Source organism: Eumetopias jubatus, unplaced genomic scaffold (assembly GCF_037043125.1).
Source record: "Eumetopias jubatus isolate StellerSeaLion01/CBP00866 unplaced genomic scaffold, mEumJub1_p1.0 scaffold_10, whole genome shotgun sequence".
In the NCBI taxonomy this organism is placed as follows: Eukaryota; Metazoa; Chordata; class Mammalia; order Carnivora; family Otariidae; genus Eumetopias; species Eumetopias jubatus.
In genome coordinates, this window is record NW_028274816.1 from 128,526,364 (window position 1) to 128,550,488 (window position 24,125).

The 24,125-nt window shown below is 59.3% G+C and overlaps 1 protein-coding gene across 3 annotated transcripts; it reads right to left on the minus strand.

The window, feature by feature from the left end:
* Positions 1–1,900: 1,900 nt before the first annotated feature.
* On the minus strand, positions 1,901–22,748 carry CLUH (CLUH binding protein of NUMT mRNA). Of its 3 annotated transcripts, none has more exons than XM_028109277.2 (26): positions 22,542–22,748; positions 15,164–15,372; positions 14,859–15,030; positions 13,195–13,338; positions 12,889–13,013; positions 12,621–12,775; positions 12,415–12,540; positions 11,970–12,117; positions 11,655–11,747; positions 10,155–10,849; positions 9,101–9,324; positions 8,787–8,888; positions 8,552–8,652; positions 7,556–7,708; positions 7,401–7,463; positions 7,066–7,310; positions 6,726–6,810; positions 6,398–6,551; positions 6,178–6,317; positions 5,339–5,419; positions 5,135–5,260; positions 4,923–5,044; positions 4,556–4,649; positions 4,321–4,455; positions 4,160–4,233; positions 1,901–3,435 (listed from the first exon to the last, which is right to left on the minus strand). In XM_028109277.2, the coding sequence occupies exons 1-26, from the start codon at positions 22,639–22,641 to the stop codon at positions 3,249–3,251; spliced, it is 4,053 nt and encodes a 1,350-aa protein (XP_027965078.1). In that variant the 5' UTR covers positions 22,642–22,748; the 3' UTR covers positions 1,901–3,248. The 3 variants fall into 3 exon arrangements, with proteins under 3 accessions (XP_027965078.1, XP_027965077.1, XP_087884535.1); XM_028109276.2 differs by having other exon boundaries at positions 8,787–8,891; XM_088028409.1 differs by lacking the exon at positions 22,542–22,748 and adding an exon at positions 17,018–17,124 and having other exon boundaries at positions 8,787–8,891.
* Between the last annotated feature and the right edge of the window lie 1,377 nt (positions 22,749–24,125).

The window sequence follows — 24,125 nt, forward strand, 5'->3', positions numbered from 1 at the left end:
TAATCTGGTTCTGCCTATGTTACGCATCTTGTTAGCTATCTAAAGTGTAAGGAGGACCTTCTGACCTCTCAGTTTTTTAACCTTCAGCAAAGCGGGAATAACCCTCCTCCCCCCCGCCCCAGGCCCTCTATCACACCACGTCACACTGCGAACTCCCTGGGGAGATGACCCTTGGGAACAGGGCGGAGCCTGGGAATGGGTCAGCAAGGATTATGTTGCCTACACTTGGAACTCCTAAATCATTCTGAAATGACCTTGTTCTCAGGATAATTGGGTCCTGCATGGTTTGCATCTTTTTTTTTTTTTATCGATGGATTTGCCTGTCTAATGGGAGTATTTCAGTCTGCATTTGAGCAAGGCCACCTGTCCTCCGTAGGCGTCCTGATATGCATGCTTTGCTGGATTTGATTTTAAGATTTTATGTATTTGGAAAGAGTGAGCAGGAGCAGGTGGGAGGGGCGGAGGGAGAGGGACAAGCAGACTCCCCGCTGGGCAGGGAGCTCCATATGGGGCTCGATCCCAGGACCCTGGAATCATGACCTGAGCCGAAGGCACACTCAACTGAGCCACCAGGGCGCCCCTGGATTTGACAGCTTGGATTCTGGCAGTAGGAATGTGGAAGTACTCAGGCCACAGCAGGCTCCCTGGTTCTCTGCCTCAGGGTACACAGGTTCCTCAGTGTGGTCCAACAATCCTCTCAACACCCATTTCATGGGACACCTGGGTGGCTCAGTCGTTAAGCGTCTGCCTTTGGCTCAGGTCATGATCCCGGGGTCCTGGGATCGAGCCCCGTGTTGGGCTCCCTGCCCAGCGGGGAGTCTGCTTCTCCCTCTCCCTCTGCTGCTCCCCCTGCCTGTGCGCGCTCTTCTCTGTCAAATAAATAAAATCTTTAAAAAAAATACCCATTTCACAATGGCAGTTTGAAGGGCAGGAAGGAGTGGAGACAGATGATACAGTCGTCGTCGTCTGATACAATCTTAAAAGCTTAATTTGGTTATACTAGCTTTTCAAAAAAGATACTTAAGTATAAAAGTGACATGCATGTTAAATCCATCGGGCTCCCTGCTCAGTGGGAAGCCTGCTTCTCCCTCCCCTGCTTGTAAGCTCTGACAAATGAGTAAGTAAAATCTTTAAAAAAGAAGAAAAAAAACTTCAAGGTCAAGAATATCTTTCCAGTCAGCTCGGGAAAAGTAACCAATACTCGGGCTGGAGTATTTTTTTCTTTTCAGAGAATTTGTTAGACGCACACAAAAAACCCATCAAGACTCAAGACGGTATTGCCGTGCGCATGCTGCTGAGGCCCACCTGCTCAAGATAGCCAAGTAGCAGCGGCCAGTTATGAGACTTCCCCTCTTCCTGGAGACAGGACCTGCCCCTCACGCTCACCGGCTATCCCTGCCCCCATCTCACTACATCTCCACAACAGCCTAGCTCACCCAGAATTTACCCTAGGACAGCAAACATGAGTTTTTCCCGCAGTCCTAGCCTTCTGGAGGCCACCGCCCAGTTCTCCCGACTCAAAGGGACAAGGGCAGCCCAAAATCAGGTGTTGAGCAACTTATCAAGGCCAGCAAGTCCAGGGCCCGGGTCCCCAGCCTATGGCACCCCTCATTCCAATTGGCCTTCACCCAACCCTGTACCACACAAATCTCTATAGAGGAGTGACTCTCAGCCTCCTCTTCTGTGACCGACGGGTGACACCTGCTGTGTCGGCAGTCAGGGAAACCCTAGCTGGGTGCCTGGGACTCTACCCGCCTTAAAAGACCTTTTCAGGAGAACCTTCAATTTGACCTAATTTATACACATTCCTGGGCTTTAAACTCCTGCACCAGTAATACTTCTGGCAACAGCCCTCCCCGTGGCACGAGCCTGGACAGAACACACAGGAGAGGCTGGGGCAGCAGGTTTCAAAAACTCACTTTATTCCAATGTGAAATGAAGACGTGATGGTTTAAAAACAAGAAAAAGTTCTTGATCAGCGGTGGGGAGGCTTCGCTTGCTAGCTCACACCCACTGCCTTTGAAACAAGGGATGTGGACAGACCATACCCAGAAGCAGCTCCCCACAAAGCCCCGGGCAGAGGCCCCAGCCCGGGAACAGGTCCCTCAAGCCCACCAGGGTGGGGTGCTCCCCCCTCCCCCATCAGGGCTCCGACAGCAGGCACAGAGGAAGCGGGAGAGGGAGTAGGTGGGGCTTGCGGGAGCCACCGCCTTCCACGGACACCCCCCACCCCGCCCCAGAGCTCCTCTCTGTAGGAGGTGCTTGTGTGACAAGGACCACGTAGGGAGCTGGGCTCCACCACCAAGTGGCAATCACTTCTGTATCTAGTCAATTCCCCACCAGGATCCAGGACTCAGCCCTGGTTCCCCCGGTCCCTCCCTCCGCCTACCCCAGCCCCACTGTGCCCACGGTGCCCACGGTGCCCACTGTGCGTCTGGCAGCTCAGGTTACAAGGGGGAGGATACATTCAGACAAAGCCCCCCGGGGTGGGCCCCAGCTGGGAGGCAGGGAGCGGGACAGGCGACAGGCGTCTGTCTGGGCAACCACCGCTGCGCGCCCGCCCTCCCCGCGCCCGCGAGCGCAGCAAGGCCCGGCCCAGTAGCCACCACCTTGCTGCGGAGCTAAAGTGCACCCCCACCCTCCGGCCCTGCCGCAGAGCTCTGGCTCCCCACCCTAGGACACAGGAAAGCTCCCCTTTTTGGCGTCTGGCTCCCCACCCTAGGACACAGGAAAGCTCCCCTTTTTGGCGTCAAACCTGGACTTGAGGCCAAGTTGGGCCGAGGGGCAGCGGCGGCACATGCAGCAGCCGTGACGTCAAACATATGAGCGACCTGAGAAATCTCATCTTCACGCCATCCACTCGGAACCAACGTGGGGCTATGTACAGGTTAGGAAGGACGGACCGACACACTCACAGGCACGGACACACTCGCACACACCTGCTGGGGGGGGGCCCCGAGGGGGCACTGGCCCCCCAACTGGGAACGGATGCCCACACACTCCATCCACGTGTCTTCAATTAGGCCTCTGCATCGTATATTCATTGAACCAGTGCAAAAACGTCTTTGGGGAAGGGGCAGGCAGGCCAGGGTCCCAGGAGGATGCTTCGGGGTGGGGTTGGGGTTGGAAACATGGAAGAAGAGGGACCTGTTTCCTCTCCCGATCTGCAGGGCATGCCCCCCTTCTCCTGGAGTCTGGATCACTGGGCAACGGGGCAGCCGGCTGACTGTCCATCTGTCTCTCCCTTTCTACCCCTGCAAGCTTGGGGAGGAAGGGTCCTTGGCGGCCCGGGGCTGGGAGGCTGAGTTCTCTGCGGCCCCTGCTGGCTCAGGCTCGGTGGCCATGGGTTCCTCAGCCTTCTCCCTGTTTCTGCTGGCCTCCTGGAGCTGCTGCCGCCGCGCCACCTCGGCTTTCAGATTCTCCAAGTCTTTTTGGCTGAGTAAAGGACAGGGGCGAAAGGCAGGTGTCAGAGCAAGCCTGGGCCCTCTGTCACCTTACTGGCCCTGGTTACACCTACACCCGGGGCAAAACCAGGCTCGTTCTTTGTCTGGAGAGACACGTGCGGAACAAGTGCTTCCCTCCCCAAAGCCAGAGGCTTCTAAGCGCTCAAAGTACGAGCTCCACGCATGTGGCACGGCCTCCCGTTAAGGGCTGGCTCTGCCTCAGCCTCCACCTCCAGCTCACGCACACGGCAAGTGCCAGCGGGGCAGGCGCACGACCCCCGGCGGCACGCCGAGCCGCCCTAGCCCCTGGCTGGCCACGCCACGTCCCCCAGCGGCGGCAGGGAGGCAGGGCCCGGCTGGGGGGGCGATGCCCGCGTGGGGGCAGGAGGCCCGAGGACGTAGACAGTTGCCCTCGAGGCGCGGACAGGGAAAGACCGCCGGGGCACAGCAAGCGTGGGGTAGATGCAGCCCTGGCCGTGCTCTGCCACAATTGTGTGCAAATAAAAAGGGAAAAAAGGAAAAAAAAAAAAGGAAAGATCACAGACATGTGTCTGCTCAACTACGCAGACTATTTCCTGGAAGATTCACAGGGCGCTTCTTACCACTGGCTGTACTTCTCAATTCCGAGCCACGACAGTGAATTATTTATTTTGAAAAGCAAAACACTAAAGCCAACTTCCACGCGGGTGCGGAGCGCACTCGGAGGGGGGCCTCACCTGAGAGGAATGAAGAGGATGCCGTTGATGACGTTGAGCTGTTCCAGGACGCTGGCCATGCTGGGGGCTGTGAGCTGAGGGGCGGCAGGGCAGGTGAGCCACGAGCGGCGCCGGGAGGCCGGGCCACGGGCGCCCGCGGGGGGGGGGGGGGTGACACCCACCTTGAGGGGCGGGATGTTGGCGCTGGAGCCGTTGCGGTAGATCTCGTTCATGGTGCGCTGCAGGGCCACGGCCTGCTGGGTCAGGCACTTGAGGTACTCGGAGCTCTCCTTGGTCTTCTCGTGGTCCTCGCCCAGCTACGGGGGTGGGGGTGGGGTAGGGCACAGGCAGGAAGGGATCAGCAATGCCACAGCCCACGGGCCCAACGCCACCTCCCCAGCCCCTGCCGCGGCCCACCTGGGTCTTATAGATGGTGTAGCCTTCCTTCTCGTGCTGCAGGGCTGACCGGAACTCGGCTTTGCTCTCGTAGACCCGGGCCACAAGGTGGTGGCTACAAGGAGGTGTGCAGGGCACAGAGGGACAGGCGTGGGCGGGGGCATGATGGGGGTGTGCAGACCACTCTAGATTCGGCTCTGGAATCCACCCGAGGGGAACAAACAAGCCCAGGACTCGGAGAAGAGACGAAGTTTAGAGAAAATTCCTCAGGAGTCAGATGGAAGCCAGGATGCTGGATCCCATGTCCACCCTCTATCCCGAGTTGCCTCCTGGGACCTCGTCACCATGGCCCTGGGTGCCCCCTGCCCCTAAGCCAGCACGGCCTCACCTGAGGGCCACCTTGAGGGATTTGGGCCCGTGGTACTTGGTGCTGACAGCCAGCGCGTTCTCCAGGAAGCGCAGTGATAGGTCATACTCCATCACTCCATGCAGCACCAGCCCGATGTTGTTCTGGGGAGAGCGGGAGGGCCTGGGTCAGTCCTGCTTCCCCAGGACTGAGGCTCACCCCACCACACCCCCCGCTGGTCCCCCGGCACTCACATCCAGCAGGGCCATCTCGGGGTGGTCCTCCCCGAACACGAGCAGGGTGAGGTAGCGGGCGCGGTACAGCAGGCTCAGGGCCGTGGACAGCTGGCTGCTGGCGAAGCAGTACAGGGCCAGGTGCATCTGCGGGGGCAGCCGTGTCAGGCCCGGTGGCCACGCCCTCCCCCCCCCCGGCAGGCCCCGCCCCGACCGGCTGCTCACATATTCCTGGATGGTGTTGGGGTGCTCGATGCCCATCACTCGCTCGCTCATCAGCACTGCCTTCTGTTGGTTACTCAGGGCCTGGGAGAGGTGGGGAATCGTCATCCCAGGGTGGGGAGCTCCCCACATCGAGTCTGCCTGGCCCCCAAGCAGCCCCCAAGCGACTCAGCCTCCTCAGCAGAGAAGTGTTCAAAACTCAGTTCTGAGCATGGAAGGCCATGCCCCACTCTGAGGCCTTTTTAAATAGCTTGTCTTGAGCCTTTTGCTCCTGACAAAATCTGTGCAAACATCTATACAAATTTAACATTAGACTAAAAATAAAGCAATAAAAAAAAAAAAAGGCACACACAAAAGAAAAACTCTACGGTTGAGGAGTGGGGGCGTACAGTGCACCTGCCCCATGAAGCAGCCTCTTGAAGTCCCAGGCCAACAAGGCCAAGGATCGCTTAGCGATGCTCCGAGCAGCTTCACACCTCTCACAAGGCCCCAGGTCTAATGACTCTGAGAACCCACCCTCCCCACTGTCCCTGTGAAGGGAGGTCCTGTCAGCACTCTGTCCACAAGCATGGCGGCTCTCCCGACATCACTCCAGAGCTGCAGAGCAAGGGAAGAAAGCCCAGGCAGTCTCCCTGGTCTCTGCCTGTTCCTCCCGGGGGGGGGACCCCAGGGAGAGCAGCACCCTTGGCCCCACAGACGGGGCGCACTTTCCCAGGCCTGGACCTCTGCTGCCTGTGGCAATGGGGTGAGAACACAGCCCCGGCTCCCTCGCTAGCCATCCCCCAGTGCCAAGCCAGGCGCCAAGGCCTCCGCTGACAGCCCAGAGGGTGCTCCAGGCCCACCTCGGCGTAGTCGCCCATAATGTAGTGGAGACGAGCAAGGAGGCGCAAGCAGGCGCAGATCTCCACGTGCATGGCTCCGTACACGTTGTTAAACAGGTTCAGGGCCTCATTGATGAGCTCACAGCCCTCCTTCAGGAAGCCTGCAGGGCACCCCCAAGGGTGGCAAGGTCAGGGCTGGGCCAGGGGAGCCCCCTCCCCCCGGCCACACCTGGTCACGCACCCTGCTGTACTTTGGCCTGCCCACTCTGGAAGAAGTGGAAGGCGTCCGAGGCCTTTGGGTTGACGTGCTTGACCACGGGGAAGATATTGAGCACGTCCTCCTCGGTGAACGCGGGCTTGTGGCGGCTGTCGAAGCCGTACTCCTTCAGCAGGATCTGGGGGCACAGCCCAAGCCCCACAGGTGGCCTCAACCCCAAGCTCACATGGCTGGCACCTGCCAGCCTACCACCCCATGTCGAGAGAAAGCCCCCCGCCCCCACCCTGGTGGCCCTGCAGGAGCCTACAAGAGCAAGGGCATGGGACGGACCCCCCCCCCCCGAGGCACCCACCTGGATTCCGGTTTTCAGGGAGATTTCCCGCAGCAGCGTGATCTTCTGCAGGCCATACATCTCCACGGCCTGGTCCGCGGTCTCGCTGGGGGAGAGGCGGCCATGTGGGCCTGGGCAGCCCAGCCCGTCTCGGCCCCTTGTCCACAGCTGCCTCCCCACCTGAGTACCAAGTACTCACCAGCCAGGACCCAGACCAACAGCCCCCATCCCCACTCCAGGAGCAAGCAGCCCTCCACTGCTCCCTTCCTCCTCTCCTAGCCCACCCACTGCAACCACAGGCCCTGGCCCCCAGCGGCCCTCGTGCTGAGTGCCCAGCGTCCCCGCGGTGTTGCTCACGCACCACTCAAGGCTGAAGTCGAAATAGTTCTTGGCCTCCTGGCAGATGTTCTTCCAGAGCTCCTGGGGGGTCATGACAGCCCAGGCCGTGTTATCTGCCGCCCCCAGGGGCCGGTTTCTCCTCCTCCTGTTCCTCTTCTTGGAGATCAGCTCATCGGCGGGCAGGTGGGCCACGGGGTTGGGATAGGAGCTCAGGAAGCAGTTCAGAAAGTGGCTGATGGCAGCTGAGAGGCCCGAGAGCTCCACTCCCTGCAGGGAGTTTTGGACTCATGTTGTAAGGGCCCTCAGGCCCCAGCCCAGGGCTCTTCCCCTGCCTCCCCCTGCCCCGCCCCGCCGTACCTGTAAGTATGTCTTGAAGATGTGCTTGGCAGAGCGAGTGATGAGCTCTCCGATGCCAATTTTCTGCAAGGGTTCAGAGAAGGGAGTCTGGGTCCCGCCCCAGGCCTCCACTCAGCCCCCCTGCCGCATAGCCTGCCACCCCGAGCACCACTCACATAGATGTGGTCCAGCTGTTCTCGGGCCGGGCTCCGGAGGACCAGGTCCAGCACCTTGCCCAGGTAGCGCATGTTGATGCCCCGCTGACGCATCACCTCAGCCAGCGTGGCCCCGTCCATGGGCAGCACCGCGTGGTCGATGCAGTCCTTCACCTGTGGGCTGCAGCAGGTCAGGCCCCCCCAGCCTGGACCCTCTGCCTCCTCCCACCCTGCGTCTTCCTGGCGGGGAGCTCATGCTGTCCTGAGGTCCTGAGGGAAGGAGGGCACTGAGACCCGAGCTCCCAGTTGGGAAGAGGGAAGAAGGCAAAGCAGCAGCCAGGACACAGGAGAAATGTATCCCCCAGCCTTTTGCACAAGCAACAGAAAAATGGGAGAGCAGTCACCCTGTGACTGCCAGGCCCACCCCATAGAGCAGCAGGGGTGAGGGCTCCCCTCTGAGCATGCAGGACAGAGCAGAGGTGACCACTTGGGGGCCACAGCTTTGCCAAGCCTGGAAGGTTTGTGCCAAGCCTCAGAGAGGTCAGGCAGGGGGCCCGGGCAGCTGGCACGGAACACTTGGCTCCAAGATCTGAGACAAGCATGCTACCCGACCACAGGGCTACCTTACTAGGGAGCAAGCTCCCCATCATCCAAGGAGCCTATGTACAAGGCTTGTGAGGCCAAGAAGATAGGACCCTCCCCACCTTTTTTCCAGATGCCCCGCCCCCCGTCACCCTCCCTTAAGCTGTCCTGTCACACGGGGGCTCAGAGGCCCAGACCCCCAGCTGCCAGCTCCTGTGAAAGGCACAATAGAGCAGACTCTGTGCCTGATGCCTCCCTTGGCCTCTCTGGGTCAGCTGCCCTATCCGTACGATGGTGGCAAGCACTCTGGCCCGCCGCCCTCACAGATCAGCAGGTCTAAGGTTCCACAGCTTCCAGAACTGGATGGATGAGGCACCAGGGCCTTTAACAGCATGCCCTGTGCAGCCCCCTCCCCCACCCTGGCACCTCCCTCACCAAGCCAGGGATCTGGCAGGAGAGCAGGAAGGCAGCGGCGTCTTTCAGCAGCTGCTTCTGGTCCCGAACTTCCTCCTGGCAGGACTCTGGGAAGCGAACCCCTGTGGGAAGAACAGCAGAGGCCTGAGCGAGGCAGAAGAGAGGAGGGTGGGGGAGACAGATACCAGCACCCACCAGCACCAAGGGCCCCAAGATGGCCCGTGTGGTCCTCCACCCGCCCTGACGCAGGGCTTGCCTGGTGAGAAGATATCAGGGTTGAAGCGAACGTCAAAGGCTGTGCTGCTGATGGAGCCAACTGCCTTGCATGCGTTGCGGATCACCTCCCGGCTCCGAGGGTCTGCTGTGGAGACACGGCTGGCTGGGAGGCAGCTTCCCACCCCGCGACCAGCACTACCAGGTGCTACCCTGAGCCTCCCCTAGCTCCACGCAGACACACCTGCGGGCCTCCCTCCGGCTGGCCCAAGCACCCGCCACCCCCCGGCCTCAGCCAGCACCAGCTGCTGGGACAGAAGTGGGGCTCGGCCCTCCCCGCATCCACAGCAGCCCCACCTGTCCCGTCGTCTGAGGCGATGGTCTCCGCTAGCTCCTTCACCTTGGCCAGGCCGCTAGCACTGCCACCTTCCTCCTCACTTCCTGCCTCGGGTCCCGGAGGGTCTTCAGGCTTAGATTCTGAGGACGGGGAGTCACCGTTTTCCAGCGAGGTGGGGTTCTCCATCCTGCTGGCCTTCTGCTGCATGAGCTGCAGGGCAGCAAGCTTCATGAAGAGGAGGTACCTAAAACACAGCAGACCGGGCAGAGCAGGAGATGGGAAAGAGCTCTCCGGAAGCCTCACTGGCTGGCCGGCAGGGACCCGTGCCAGGCCCCCGACTCCTGGCCTGTGCCACCCCAGCAACTCCAACGGGCAGCAGCAGGTCACCACCCAAACCGAGCTCTTCCCAACTGGAGGGCGACAGCTGGGTGAGAGTGGGGGAGAAGCCAGGGGCTCCGTGCAGGCCAGGCTCACATGGGAGAGGGAGCCTCACCGGCATTTTGAGCAGATTGGTTGCAGTGTGGGACATTTGATGTGGCTGACTCCTGAGCACTAAATGCCAGCAGTGATGACAGCCCCCGGCACTGGGGCATTTAAAAACACTTTAGCAGGGGCGCCTTGGTGGCTCAGTCGGTTGGGCGTCCACCTTCGGCTCAGGTCATGATCCCGGGGTCCTGGGATCGAGCGCCGCATCGGGCTCCCTGCTCAGCGGGGAATCTGCTTCTCCCTCTCCCTGCCGCTCCCCCTGCTTGTGCTCTCGATCACTCTGTCTCTCTCAAATGAATAAATATAAAATCTTAAAAAACAACAACAAAAAACCACCTTTAGCGGATTTCCACATGCCCCCTTAGAGGAACAGCGCCACCTCTGAGAGCCCTGGTCTAGCTGGTTTGCTGGCTCTCCACCAACAGAAAGCTCCTGGACGTCCACGTTGCGGAGCCCGATGTCACAGTAGGGGGGCCGGGGGTGTAATGACCGTGGCCAGAGCGGGCTGCTCGTCACTTTCCCGAGCCTGTCCCGTCAAGGAGCAGGCCCCAGGACCGCCTGCCAGCTGGGCGCCCACCCAAGCCTCACCTGTGCTCCACGAAGGCGTCCACCAGCTCCTGGCGCAGACAGCAGAGCTTGTGCCGGTGGGCACGGGGGAAGCCGGCGCGGCTGCACTCCTCAGGCAGCCCCTCGCCGGGCACGGGCAGGAAATTGAGGTCGGGGGGGAAGGTGCGCAGCAGGTCGAGGATGTAGTGGCGCCCGTCGTTGCCGATGATGCCCTTGCACTCCACAGAGGAGCAGAGCTCCACCTCCTCGTCACGGTCGTTGAGCACCCGGTGCCTCAGGATCTTGAGAGGCCGGCTGGTACGTTCCAGAAGCTCCAGGTAGCGAGGGTGCGACATCACGGTCTTGCCGAAGTCAATGGAGCCGTAAATGACGCTCTGCTCCTGGTCCCGCTCCAGGATGCCTGGGATGATGGACTGGGCCGTGACGCGGTAACCCCGGTAATCCACCACCACCGTGCCCAGCGTGTACAGCCCCTCCACGTCGACGGCGTTGTACGTGCGCACACCGTTCAGGTCATTGGTGGGTGCCACGTAGGCCGCCACGTCCCCACCGAAGTCCTTGTAGTGATCACGAACGTCAAAGCCCAGGCTAAAGAAGATGTTGTTCCAGATGAACATCTGCATCTTGGTCTCCTCACTGGGGTTGATGGCCATCACATTGCCATCGATGACCGCCATGGCACCCCGCGTGGCTGCGGCCGTGAAGTCACTGTGCACCTGTGGGGCGGTCGAGACCAGGAGGGTGAGAAAGGCCCCATCCCCGGGAGCCGCAGGTTTCGGCCCGCCTGGCCAAGCTCACCCAGACAGTGCGGGCAAGTAGATGGCCCCGGGGCCACGGGGGGGGGGGGGGGGGTCTAACATCGGCTTCCTCACTTAGAAAAAGGCAAGAAACCCATTTTTTGAAAAAATGTTAACTTATGCTGAGACACAGAGCTCAGGGATTAACAAGGAGGGAAAGGACTAGAGCAGGTCTTGGATCCACCCATTATGTGCCAGGTGAACTTGGCCAGGTCCCCTCTCAGACCTGTTTTCCCCGCCAATAAAACAGTGACAATCAAAGTATCAACCTTTACGAGGTGTCCAAAAAGTTCCAGATGGTGCCTGTAAGACACCTGACAGAGGCGCTGGCCAAGTCAGTACTCAAAACAGTGCCATCTTAGGTTTACCATTATCATCTCTAGGCAGGAAGATTATAGGAGGTTAAAAACGGCTCTTCTGAAAGCATTATTTTTCCTCCTCTCTCTAGGTAGTATCACATGTGCCCAGGCGAGGTCCCAGTGGCAGACAGCGGTGGGTGGGAAGCCGGGAGAAACCTGTCACGCAGCCCACAATGGAGGAGGTCCCCCTACCCTCCGCCCAGCCCCTGGCCTCCCAAGTCTCAGAGAGGTCACAAAACGGAGCTGGGATAGTCTGCCCGGAGGCGAGAAGCCAGCCAGTGCCCTGCAGGGTACCCTGACCGGCCCTCTTGGCAGGTGGCAAGCAGGCCTGAGGCTGCCAGTCAGGCAGAAGGAGCTGTAGGCACCTTGAATATAGCTCTTTCTCGAAGCAGCCGCTCAGGCAGGTTCTTGCGGGGCAGTTCCCTTGTCGTCTGCAGCTCCTCGTTCCAGTCCCGGGTCTGCAAAGTGACCAAGGAGGGAGATGCCGGATCAGCCCAGGCCCCAAGACCTGCTCTGGGTAGCCCCTCCCTCCGCCTGCCTGTGGACAGCCTCACACGCTCCCAGGTGAACCAGACAGACAAGCAGATAAAGTTTCCAGGAGGTGCACAGAACCCAGCCTGGCACCCACCCACGGCGGGGGAGAGAGGGGTCCAGGGAGGGCGGGGCCAGGCTGCAGGCACCTGTCCAGGAATGTGCTCCTCATAGCCCAGCCTGGAGGTGTAAGCATCCTCCGCACGCACACAGTCCATGGCATGCTCTGCCTGGGGGGCTGTCCAGCTGTACACCTGGAACGGGGTGGCAATCCTCTCGAAGGGGTGACGCTGGACCCTGTGGCAGCGACAGGGGGAAATGGGGAAGACGGCCAAGCTCAGAGCCCTGGCCTAGCCCCCTTCTCTGACACCCGCACCAGCGCTCGTGCCTCCCAGCCCGGAGACCCTGCCCCCGCAGAGTCTAACAGAAGCAAATGGGCACCTCTTCTAGGACTGCTGTCTTGGAGTCTAGCAGCTCCCTAAGGTGAGGCTCCGGGGTGCTGGGGGCTGAGGGCATAGGGCTTCTGAGGGAAGATGCAGCCCCACCCCCTCGCGGGGTGGGAGACAAGGAGCAGAGACAGGGCAAAGGCGCTACCTTTTCTTCTGCAGCACAGCAAAGTTTTTTTTGAAGGTGGGGCTGATCTGGTTGAGCAGCTCCACCAGGGAATGGCTGAGGAAGCGGGGACTGGCAGGCTTGGGGTTGAAGTGATATGCTGTGGACCTGTGGGGAGAGGGTGGTCACTGCACAGGGCACCCCAAGTAGCCGCCCAAAGACCTGGGTGGGCTCACACAGGGACTTACTGGTTCAGGTAAAAGCCCCGCGTGGACGCCGTGATGCTGACTTGCCGGTCCTCGGCTGTGATCACAAACAGGTACATGAGGTCCCCGTGCATCTTGCGGTTCCCAGGGGGCGGGTTCCAGCCACTCATGGTGAGCACTTTTAGGCACTGCAGGGGCTGCAAGAATGGCCAAGTATGAGCGGGGGCTAGGCCTCTGGGTGTGGTGCACCGCCCCCCTCCCTGCCCCGCCCCACCAGCGGCCTGCTCCCTGTCTGTTCCGGGTATACTACCTTCCAGTCACGGTTCTGGGGCTGCAGGGGACACAATGGTCGCTCCCGGCTCCCTGGAAGGATGTACTCAGGTGGGGTGCAGTCAATGGGGTCCATCTCCAAGCCTTTCTTCCGCTTCCCGCTGTCTGAGGGACCCGAGGCTGGTGGTCAGTACAGGGCCACCCAGGGGCAAATTGGCCCCAGCATGGAGGCCTCCAGCCCTGCCCCCTCCTGGTGGCAAGGCCTGGCCCCTAGCCCCTTCACCAGCCCCTGGTCAATTTGCCCCTGGACCCTCTGCCCAACCCCCAGCCCCAATGCCTCCCGCACCTCCCAGGTCGCCATCAGTAAAGACGCTCAGGAAGGACAAGGAGTTGCAGTCAACCCCGTTGAAGGCATCGGATGGGTCAAGGCTCTTGAGCAGGTCCCGGACATGGCGCACGTGGATGCGGGCCTCACGGACTGTGTACGGTTCTGTCAGGAGGGCGAGGGGCAGCACGTGAGCCGGGCCCGCCCCCCCACTGCACCAACCTGCCCAGCACAGAGAAGGCAGCCATCCGGCTACCATGGTAGTATTGATTTTCACATTTTAGGCCTCCACTTACAGATTCCATTATGAGCACATAAGCTGGATTCAACACACACACCCCCTTCCGTTAGGCAAGGATCCTTGTTTGCAAAGAACCTTCAGCCAAAGGGCACAAAAAATGCTTCCTGAAGCACACAGACCTCGGGGAGCCCACAAAAGCCCCCTGCTCTCAAAGGTGTCCCACGTGGGAAGGCCCGAGGAGTGGCAGGGCCCCTACACCGCAGCCTCAATCCTGCTCTCCCAGGGCGGCCCTTGCTCGGGCGTGGCCTGAGAACTTCCCCATAACTACAACACTACCCCCCAATATATGCTTCGTGAATTTTAATGGGGGCTCTTTTGAGGGAGAAGAGAGACTTCATCATCAAGTAAGTTTGGGCATGCTTGCATTACACTTTCCACATTTGCTTTTAACAAGCTCACATTGCCCGGAACCTCTGAGCTATCTCTCTCCCCTGGGGACCCAAGGTCACGGAAGCTTTTATTTTACAAGCAAACCAGCCTCACCACACCAGCCGACTGCTGCCAACTGGGCCTGACTGCTCTACTTGAGAGCTGTGAAACTTAATTTCTTTATGAGATTTAACTTTTCTCCCTCTTTTTTTTTATTCTAAGCTGTAACCGTTTCATTTTTTTTTTTTTTAAGATTTTATTTACTTTGAGAGAGAGAATAAGCAAAGGGAGGGGCAGAGGGAGAAGCAGACTTCCCACCAAGCAGACAGCCCGATGGGGGGCTGGATCCCAGGATCCTGAGATCATGACCTGAGCTGAAGGCACACGCTTAACGACTGAGCCCCAAGATTTAACTTTTCTTTCTATAGAATTTGGGCTGATTTCAAGCCCTTGGTACCGTTTTTTAAGATTGTATTTATCTGACGAGAGAGAGAGAGAGAGAGAGAGAGAGAGAGAGCGAGCGAGCACATACGCATGCACACCCAGGCGCCCGTTTTTTGTTTTTGTTTGAAAGTAAGCACGCAAGTGTTGAGTTGGGGGGAGGGAAGGAAGGGCACAGGGAGAGGGAGAGAGAATCTCAAGCAGGCTCCATGCCCGGTATGGAGCCCGATGCAGGGCTCAACTCACAGCCCCGAAATCACGACCTGAGCTGAAATAAGAGTCAGATGCTTAACTGACTGAGTCACCCAGGCGCCCCAGTTGGTACTGTTTTTTTAAAAACAAAACAAAACCAAAAAACATGACTTTGATATTTAACCTATAATGTTGGAGAGTACACATGTGAAGGCCTGAGGAGCAGATCTGGGCTCCAATCCTGCCTTCACAAGTTCAGTACTGTTCCGAGCCTCCACACACCCATCTGTGACACTGAGATACCAGCCAGGGTGGGTGGAGTGCCACCCGGCCCCACCTCTGTGTGCCCTCCCTTGGCAGGCTGCCCAACTTCTGGACAAACCTTCCACCACGCGTAGCACCGAGCCCTCCTGCAGCCCCTCGACACTGCGCAGCTCTGAGAAATGGTCCAACATGTTGCCATCCAGGTGCAGCGAGAAGCACGTGCGGTGACATGTGTCTTCACGGTCCATCAGAACCTGGTGGATCTCCTGTACCATCTCCTGGGGGGACACCTACCAAGGAAAAGGCCCCAAACACCGTGCTGAGGACATACTGCCTTCCCTACAGTCCAAGGCTAGGACGAGCAACAGCCAGGCCCTAAAGGGCTCATGCTCTGGTCCCCAGCACCCCTCTCCTCCATCTCACCTGTAAGGAAAAGGGCTCAATCCCGGGTGCCAGGATCTTCACAGAAAAGCCTGTGTCCTGAATGACAATGACTTCCTGTCCAGTCGTCTCCTCTCCCGGCTCGGCCTCATCCACACCATTTTCCCGGGATAGCTCAGCAGCCCTTTCTTCCTTCTTTAGGCCCTCTGGACAGTCCCCATTCAGTAGCATGACTGACGGCAGCTCTGCAGCTAACAAGGGAGGAGCTGAGGTAAGTGGGGCCACCTGCCTCACCCACTTGGGTGGACATGTGCGCCACATAATGGCATCTGCTGCACTTCCTCCCGAGACTCAGCCCTACCCCAGACCCACAGTCCCACTCACACTGGGCACACAACTTCCCTCAACCCTGGCCACCTGGAGACCACTGCCTCCTCCCTTCCACATCCTGGGCCTTCCCTTCCATCGGCTCCTCAGTCTTCCAGTCTGGCTTCCATCTGGGCACACCACCCAAATCCCTCTCCCCAGAGTCACCCCAAGGCCCAAGCCCAACTGTTCTCTGGCCTCAAGGTGTGTGACTTCTCAGCAGCACCCATCACTGCTCTCCTTCTCCTCCCCTTCCCTGTAGCCACTGATCCCTTGTTCCTTGCTCTCCAGCTCCACCCCCCCCCCCTTCCAGCAGCCCAGGCTGTGGGTGTCCCAAGCCCCAGCCTCTCCTGATCTCCCAGGACTTCAAACGCCCTCCCGTCATGCAGCTAACCTGGCCAATCTAGGCCTTGCTCAAGCTTTTCAACATGTAGCCATCCTTTAGGCATCACCCAAGTCTCATCTTGTTGACACGGAATTCACTTGCCTCCACAAGCTGGCCTCTGCTCTGTAAATGCCCCCCCGCCCCAGTCACCCAGCCTAATCTCCAAACTGGTCATGGAACCCAGCCTCTGCAGCCACGGCCCCGGATAGGCCATTTGCCCTATTTCAAGAGCACCACTTAGAACCCACTGTTCACAAGATCCAAGCTTCTTAGGCCAACACTCTCAGGCACCAGCCTGAAGCCCATCTCAGCTCCTACCAGCTCTCCCTGTCAATGTCTCAGGTACACAAACTACTAGGAAGCCTGAGAACAGGCTCCACATCTTCCCTCCCATGTCTGTGCTTTCGTGCAGTTCATGCTGCCCTCAATATACCACTGCATCGGGCAAACATACCCATGCGTCAAGGCCCAGGTGAAATAAGCCCCCCCCCCATTTATTTATTTATTTAGAGCAGAAGCAAGGGAGGGGGAGAGGGAGAGAGAATCTCAAGCAGATTTCCATGCTCAGCACTCAAGAGCCCAACGCAGGGCTGGAATCTCACGACCCTGAGATCATGACCAGAGCCGAAATCAAGACTCGGACGCTTAACCGACTGAGCCACCCAGGCACCCCTAAACCCCCTTCTCTAAAGCCTGCCCAAATGACCCCTGACAACAGAATCACTGCATCCTCATTGCCCCCCAGAGACATGGTGACCACCTCCCAGAGCACTGTTTTGTCATTCCGGGGGGCTGTTCACACCAGCAGTTGTATCTTCTTCCTTCCATCTTTCTTGCATTCAACAGAAGTGCGCTGAATTAATGAACTAATTACTGCACATGTGGAGTTAAGTCCAGTATTTGTGAACAGCACCCAATTCACATGCTGTGGGGAAAGAGAAATAAGCAGGTGACAACACCTTCCCTTTCTACCCAGGCACTAAGGGGAATAAAGAAGAGTCCCCTCCTTGCCCTGGGGAGCAAGGACCTCCTCACAATCACGCCAGCAAAACACAGGCCTGCCTGGATATCCACTTGGCCCATGGGCCTTTCCGCCCACGGTCAGGCCCCTTGCTTGTCTGAGAGGTCCAGACAGGTCAGCTCACCCAGCTCTGCTCCACACACCACCTCCTCTTCCCTGTTAGGAGTGAGATGCATTTCCCCCAGAACTCCGTGGGCCCTGCCCAGACCCACCAGAAATGTGGAGCCAGGGGCCTCAGGGAAGGAGATAAGCCCAGGACAGAAGGGCACGCCAGGGGCGGTGTGCAGAGAAGCCACTCCCTCTTCCCTGTGTCCCCCCAGCTTAGTGATAAACAGGACCGCCAGGAGCTCAGATACAGTTCCCTCCAAATAAGGACGTATGAGGCCCAGAAAAGTTCAGAGCCTTGTCCAAGGTCAAGAGCGGACCCCAGATTCCCCATCAAGAGCCCCCACCGCCAGACCATCAAACTGCCCTCAATCTCGGCCACTATGGATCTCCAAGGACTGTTACCACTCTCGTCCCAGCACACCTCTCCAAGCCTGAGGTGGGATTCCTGAGACCCACAAGGACACACGAGGGCCTCTCGCTAGTGAGCCCGCAGCCCCAGCAGTGCGAACCCAAGCTCCTAAAGTGAGCAGCCACCCCAAAGGGAGAACTCGGCTGACTCTATGAGGAAGCAGGCAGGAGGGTGGGGAGAAGGGTGGTGCTTGGTCAGCTTCCAAAAGGCAGCAAGAGGAATGGCAGATATGAGGAGGCGCTTCCCCTAACTCGGTCCTTGAAAAAGGCTTTGCTGTTGGAAGGCCCCTGGGATGAGGGCCCCCCCAAATATGGTGCAGCAGCGCTGAGGTCTAAGACCCCAAAAGTGAGAAGTTAGAAACGCGGACCCTGATGGGCAGCCTGTGCTCCCTGAGTCTGGGCCTGGAAGGATGGGAAGGAGGGCAGGGGAGACAAGGCAGGATGGCTGCAGCTCCCTCCCGTCTTCCCCAGGCCGGGGAGCCTGCCCAGAAGGTACCTCAGCACCAGGTTAGTCCCAGATGGTACCCAATCCCAATCCCCTATCAGATTTCAAAGGAATGTGGCTGGTTCCCAGGGGCCTCCATTGCCCCAGAATGGTGGCTCTGCCCTCCTCCTTCCTCTAAGGAACACTGAAGGTCTCCCTACCCCTGGATTAAAGCCAAGTGATCTCCCCAGAAGAGGATGGCCACCTGGCTCCCTGCCCCCACAGCCCACCTGGTGCAGTTGGAGGCTGCCCTCTCCTGGACTCTGGAGTCTCGGGACCACCATGGCAACGAAGCGGCCAGCTCTCCGGCTCAGGCTCGGGACTGCCTGAGTCCCCTGTTCCGGCCTCTGCCTCCACCCTCACCCCCATGCAGCTGGTCAGCCCAGGGCTGGAGCTCTGGCTGGCTTCGGGTTTCAGTGGGGCCAGGCCTGCTGGAGCAGCCCTGGGAAGGGCACACTCCCCCTGCCTCTCATCCTGCTCAAGGTCGGCCAGAAGGACGGCTGTGGGCCAGGAGGCCCTAGTGGCTCCAGGATCCCAGGGGGAGCTGCTACCAGCACGCAGGCCCACCTCCCTGTACCCACCAAAAGGGGGGTCACTGCTGCCGAAGCCATTAGGGGAGCAGGAGAACCCAGCGTTTGGGGTACCTGGGCCCCTCAGGACCGAGGGCCCTGGGGACTGGCTGGCCGGGGCAGGGCCCAGTAAGGGGGTCCTCTCCTCAGCCCTAACCCCAGTGGGGGTGGGCAGGATGGCTTCAGCCAGCTGCCAGCAACAGCTGCTGCAGACCCGGGCCCAAGCCATGAGGTGGCCGCCCGTCCACCGTCCACCAGTCGCAGGCGCCGAGCACCCGGCCTCCTGGGTCAAGCGGCTGGCTGAGGCCGCTGGCTCATGCTGCCCCCTGCAGGTGACCCGGCAGCTCTCTCTCCGACAGTCCCTGGTTCTGGTGGGAGGGGGGAGGGGCCCGCAGTCTCCCAGAGGACAACTGCACCCGCGGCCCCAGGCCTCCAGCTCCACCACGAAGCTGGCAGGCTCTATCTTCCCTTCCCAGCAGCCCCTGCGCTGCCAGGAGCAAACCAAGTCTCTCCCCCCGGGGAGAGCAGAGCTGGCAGCAAGAGGCCGAAGGCCATTCGGTTGTGGAGAAGGAACATGCCCAGCCTCGCCAGGGCGCCTTCCCAGGGCCCCTGACTCGTTGCCAGGGCCCAGGCAGCACTGCTCCGGCATCCATGCAAACCAGACTGGGGGCAGGGAGCCAGGCTCCCTCCAGGACCCCCCCCCCAGTCCTGTCCCAGGCAGCCCTGACAGCCAGGCACGCAGCAGGCCCTCGGCCTCTCCTCAGCCCCCACCCAAGGGTTCCAGTCCACACACACTGACCAGATGGGAAGAAGGGCCAAGACGCAGGCAGCGCTCCTCTTATCCTGCCCTCTTCTCAAACACACCCTCACCCTCTGGAAAAGGGGGCGGGGCACAGCAGCCCAGCAGTAACCTCTGAGTAGCAGCATGTACCGTCCATCTCCATTCTGGTTCCCAGAAAGCCTGCGCTCGCTCTAGGCCCATCCCACAGCAAGTCCCTCCATCAGCTCAACTGGCCCATCTCACTTGAGGAAACACAGGCCCCAGAAGCCAGTAAGCCAGCTGCCCCAGGACCCGGAGGAGACAGGCAGCCAAGCCACGTCAAGAAAAAACGAGGGGGGCGCCTGGGTGGCTCAGTCGTTGAGCATCTGCCTTCGGCTCAGGTCATGATCCCGGGGTCCTGGGATCGAGTCCCGCATCGGGATCCTTGCTCCGCAGGAAGCCTGCTTCTCCCTCTCCCACTCCCCCTGCTTGTGTTCCTTCTCTCGCTGTGTCTCTGTCAAATAAATAAATAAAAATAATAAATAATAAATAATATTAAAAAGAAAAAACCAGGTCTGTCAGGTGTCCAAACCCATGCCTCTGAGTGCCACTGCCCCAGGCTGCAGAACCCACTAGGCACACAGCATCTCTTCCTCCTCCAGGCCTCAGGCCTCAGGCCTGAGGCCAGGAGGCAGATCTATCTCCAATCATAGCGCCCTCCCAACCCTCTACACCTCTGGGCCAGCACCCCCTCTTCTCACATCCCGGGGGGAACCCCTAGGATCTGGGCTTGGGGAAGAAAGTGGTCCGCTGCAGGGGCTGGGAAGGGGTTGCCTAAACTGCACCCTGCACACTGCACATACACACCCCCCGACTCTTCACTGGCTGGATTGGGATGAGGAGATAAAAGTGTACCCCTGGCCTGGGAGCAAAGAGACCCCATGGGCAGCAGAGAGGAGGAGTTAGAAAAGAAACTTAGGACATCCCAAGTGGCCTCTGTGTCTTCCCCGGCCTGGCATGGCCTCACTCAGTAGACTGTGCCAGGGCCAAGCCCCGCCCCAGTCAAGGCCTCAAAGCCCCACCCCAGTCAAGGCCTCGGCAGGTGAGGCTCCAGCAGAAGTTAAGGCCCCAAAAGACACATCACCCCTCCCAGGAATGCAGGGCTTCAGGGGAAAGGGGTAGGGGCGGGCAGGGAGCCAATGGAAGACCCCAATGATACGGGCATCTGGTCCCCCCAGGCCAGAAACAGGTATGCAAGGTCTGAAGATAGTCCAGTGATCCTCAACTGGTCTACTCAGACCTCCCCACATTTAGAGCTTTAGGATTCTATCACGGAGCTCCCCTAAGCCCTCAAGCTCCTCCCCAGTCTGCCAGCTCCCTTTTCTGCTCTGGGCCTCAACTCCAAGGAGCCCTCCCCTAGGCAGAAGGAACTTGACACACCACTGTGAACTTGAAAAACCTGCCTGTTCTCTTAACCCTAAAGGTAGCTTTATTCCCAAGAAGGTAACTGACCCTTGCCCCCGACCCCCCCCCCCCCAAAGGCCTGGATTAGCGCCTCAAAGGGACTGAAGAACCTTCAAGAGCTGGGTCCTAAGGGTCAGGAGCCTGGATGAGAACCTACTCGGGGGTCTCCATTAAGGCCACCCTCCTTCTTTGAACAGATTCAGGCTGGCTGTAATTCAAAGCCTACCTATCTATACTAGCTTCCCAGAGACATAAGGAGCTAATGTCCCACCCGCTAGCATGCTCCCAGTTTCCCAAAAATGAACAGCTGAGCCCTTCCCCTGACCCAGGTTGCCCCCGACAGAGGCTCTCGGCACACAGCAGAGACAGGGCTTTACTCAAGCCCGCGGGTAAACCCTCCAACAGACTCTCCCCTCCTCACTCCCCATGTTCTCAATATAAACCCAAACCAACATGCCTGTCCCGGCTTCCTCTGGGGCAGGTAGGGGAAGCCTTGGCATGCTGGCCACAAGCTAGAAATCCAACCCCCCCACCAACACACACACACACACCAGCTCAAGCGCTGTGTGACCTTGGGCAAGTCACTTTCTCTCTTCATGTCTTTTTGCTAGAAGGGAAATCAGCCAGACCTGACTTCCTCTTATCTAGCCTGCCCCACTGATTCAGAGCCACATCAAGGGAAAGCCTGGCAGGTTGGAGTCATCAGTATCTGTTGTTCTGCCCAAACCTTGGCCTTATCTAGGCAATCAGCAAAGCTGCCACAGTACCTACCACCAACACAAGGTAACTCTGCTGTGACTGACTGGGTCAGAGAGCCTCCTCCTAAATATTGTTCCCATCCTGACTCACCAAAGCTGGAAAGGGAGATGAAGATGACAAGTCCATGCTGAGAAGGGGGTGCGGGGGGGGGGGGAGTGGAAGACAGAGGTAGTTCTGCATTCCCACCACCAACCACGCCAGAGGGGGACCATAGCCCAGGCCTGGAACCCTGAGGATGATTTGGAGATGACAACTGAGGCTCTGGGAAAGGGAATCTAAGAAATGAATAAGGAACAGAGGAAGCCCAGGAGAGAAAGATGAAGCAGGCACCACTGCCACATAGCCCCCACGGGGGAGAGTTGGGAGCTCCACTCCACACTGATGACCTTTGCCTTAAAAACAGCAACCCTGGGCTGATCCACTTTTCGCAATAAGGCGGGTTAATGATCAAGTTCTGGCACAAACACCTACTCCTGCCAAGGAATTTGGCTTTGCCCCCACACGCAGGCAGACCCCCTAGGTCTGCAGATCAGGCCAACACCCAACAGGGAAGAAATCAGAGCCTAAACACCTGGGGTTAAAGCACTGCCCCTGGGAATGAACCAGACAAGCCCCCTCAGAATACACACCCACAGCCAGATCGCACTCTTCCCCACAGACCATGCCTGGGAAGTCCCAGGTTGAGCCTTACTCGCAGGGCTGCAATCCTGTACACAGGCAACGCTTGAGATCCTGACGCGAAGGGCGCCAGACCGAGCAAGTGTCAGCGACCCCAGCCCGGAGGGTTACCCATGCCCGCGCGCGGAGGGGGTGGGGCCACCGATTCCACAGTCTGCGGCGGCGGCGCACCCCGAAACCGCGTGTGCGCGCACGTGTCCCCTCTACCGCTGTCCTCCCCGGGACCCCACGTGCGAAACCCAGGCCGCAGCCAGGGGCGACAGTGAAGGTGACCTTCAGGGCGGGGGCGGCCCGGTGAGATGCAACCCGGCCCGGCGCGGAGGGAAGGCGGCGGTCCCTGCAAACCCCGAACCCGCCCGCCCACTCGGCCCGGTCCAGCCTCCCCGCCCGGCTGACCGCTGGCCCCGGCCCCGCTCACCGGCCGCGCCCGGCCGCCCCTTGCCACCGGCCTGCGAGCTGGGCTCCCGGGCGCCGTCGGCCGGAGCGGCCGCCGGCAACTCGTCCGTTTTGATGACCATGGCGGCGGGAGCGGGCGTCCGGCTCGACTGTCCGCGCCGCCCGCCGCGCCACTAACCCAAGTGCCCTGCGCGCCGCGGCCGCTGCGGGAAGGACGGAGTCACCGGCCCACGTGGTGCGCGCTGTAACCTTTGACCTCACCGCCGCTTCCCCTGCCCCGCCCTCGCGCCCGGCCTGGCCCACGGAAGCCCGCGAGGGACAAAACGCACCGCGCTCGTTGGCCGTCCACCAAAGGCGGTGACTTTCCCGAACGCCTTAAAGGGAACGCACTGTGACTCAGGGTACTGGGAGGCTTCTGGCCCCCTCGAGGGGCGGGGCTGCGGAGAGACGTCCTTGCAGTTCTTAGTCGGTCCCGCGGGCGTCCTGACCTTGGGTGGAGATTGTTCTAGGACTGCCATTGCTCACCGTCCCTTCCCCCAATGACCCTCTGCTTCCTATTGCAAATCTGCCAAATGACCACGCGGTCTCTAATCTGCGGTGTCAGTGTGACCCACAGAACCCTCCTCACCAGGCTCAAAAGGGTGGAGCTGGGGTGGGGGGCGTCTAGCTTCTTGAGGAAGGGGTGCAGGGCAGCTAAAGGGGATGCAGTGTCAGAAATGGAGCCACCAAACTTTGCTGTGAGCTGCAACCTGCTCCTCCCACCAGTGGCCTCGACATCCCCCCCCCTCAAAATGGGTCCTTACTTCCAGGCTGGCACATTATCCCCATTTTTCAGTGAAGGAAGCTGAGACCAAAGTCACACAGAGAGCAAGAACTAGAGCTGAGTCAAGCTAAATCCACAGCCTGGACACTTTCCAGTCGTTCATTATTTTAGGAGTCTGGGTTTTGGTGGGGACTGAGAAGTGAGGTCAGAGAGAATGCCGCCCAGGTGACATTTTGCCAGGTCTTGCCAGTGAGCTGACATTCTCCAGGCATGGAGAGTAGGGAGGGTCTTTCATGCACAGGCCTGGGATTCAGGTAAGGCCTATTCCTGACATCTGCCAGGATCTGAATGGGAATTGGGAAGCTGAAACTGCAGAGGTGGGCTGGGGCGGGTCCTAGAGCCTTGTAAAAATTGCAAAGAAAAGCGGACTTTGTTCTGGAGTACAGGTGCTGGGAAGAGGAGCTAGTGAAAGTCTTTAAGCATTTAAGCAGGAGGAAGAGAAGTGAGAAATGCTCTGACTGGGGGCGCCTGGGTGGCCCAGTCGTTAAGCGTCTGCCTTCCACTTGGGTCATGATCCCAGGGTCCTGGGATCAAGCCTTGCATCGGGCTCCTTGCTCCGCAGGAAGCCTGTTCTCCCTCTCCCACTCCCCCTGCTTGTGTTCCCTCTCTCGCTGTGTCTCTCTCTCTCTGTCAAAAAAATAAATAAAATTTTTTAAAAAACGCTCTGACTGCTGTGTGGGGGATAAGGGGACGCTGAACTAGACTAGGGGCAGATGAGTCTGAACCATTGCACAAGAAGCCTGGAAATAAAAAAAGACCTGACTATTGGGTGTATAAGGAAGG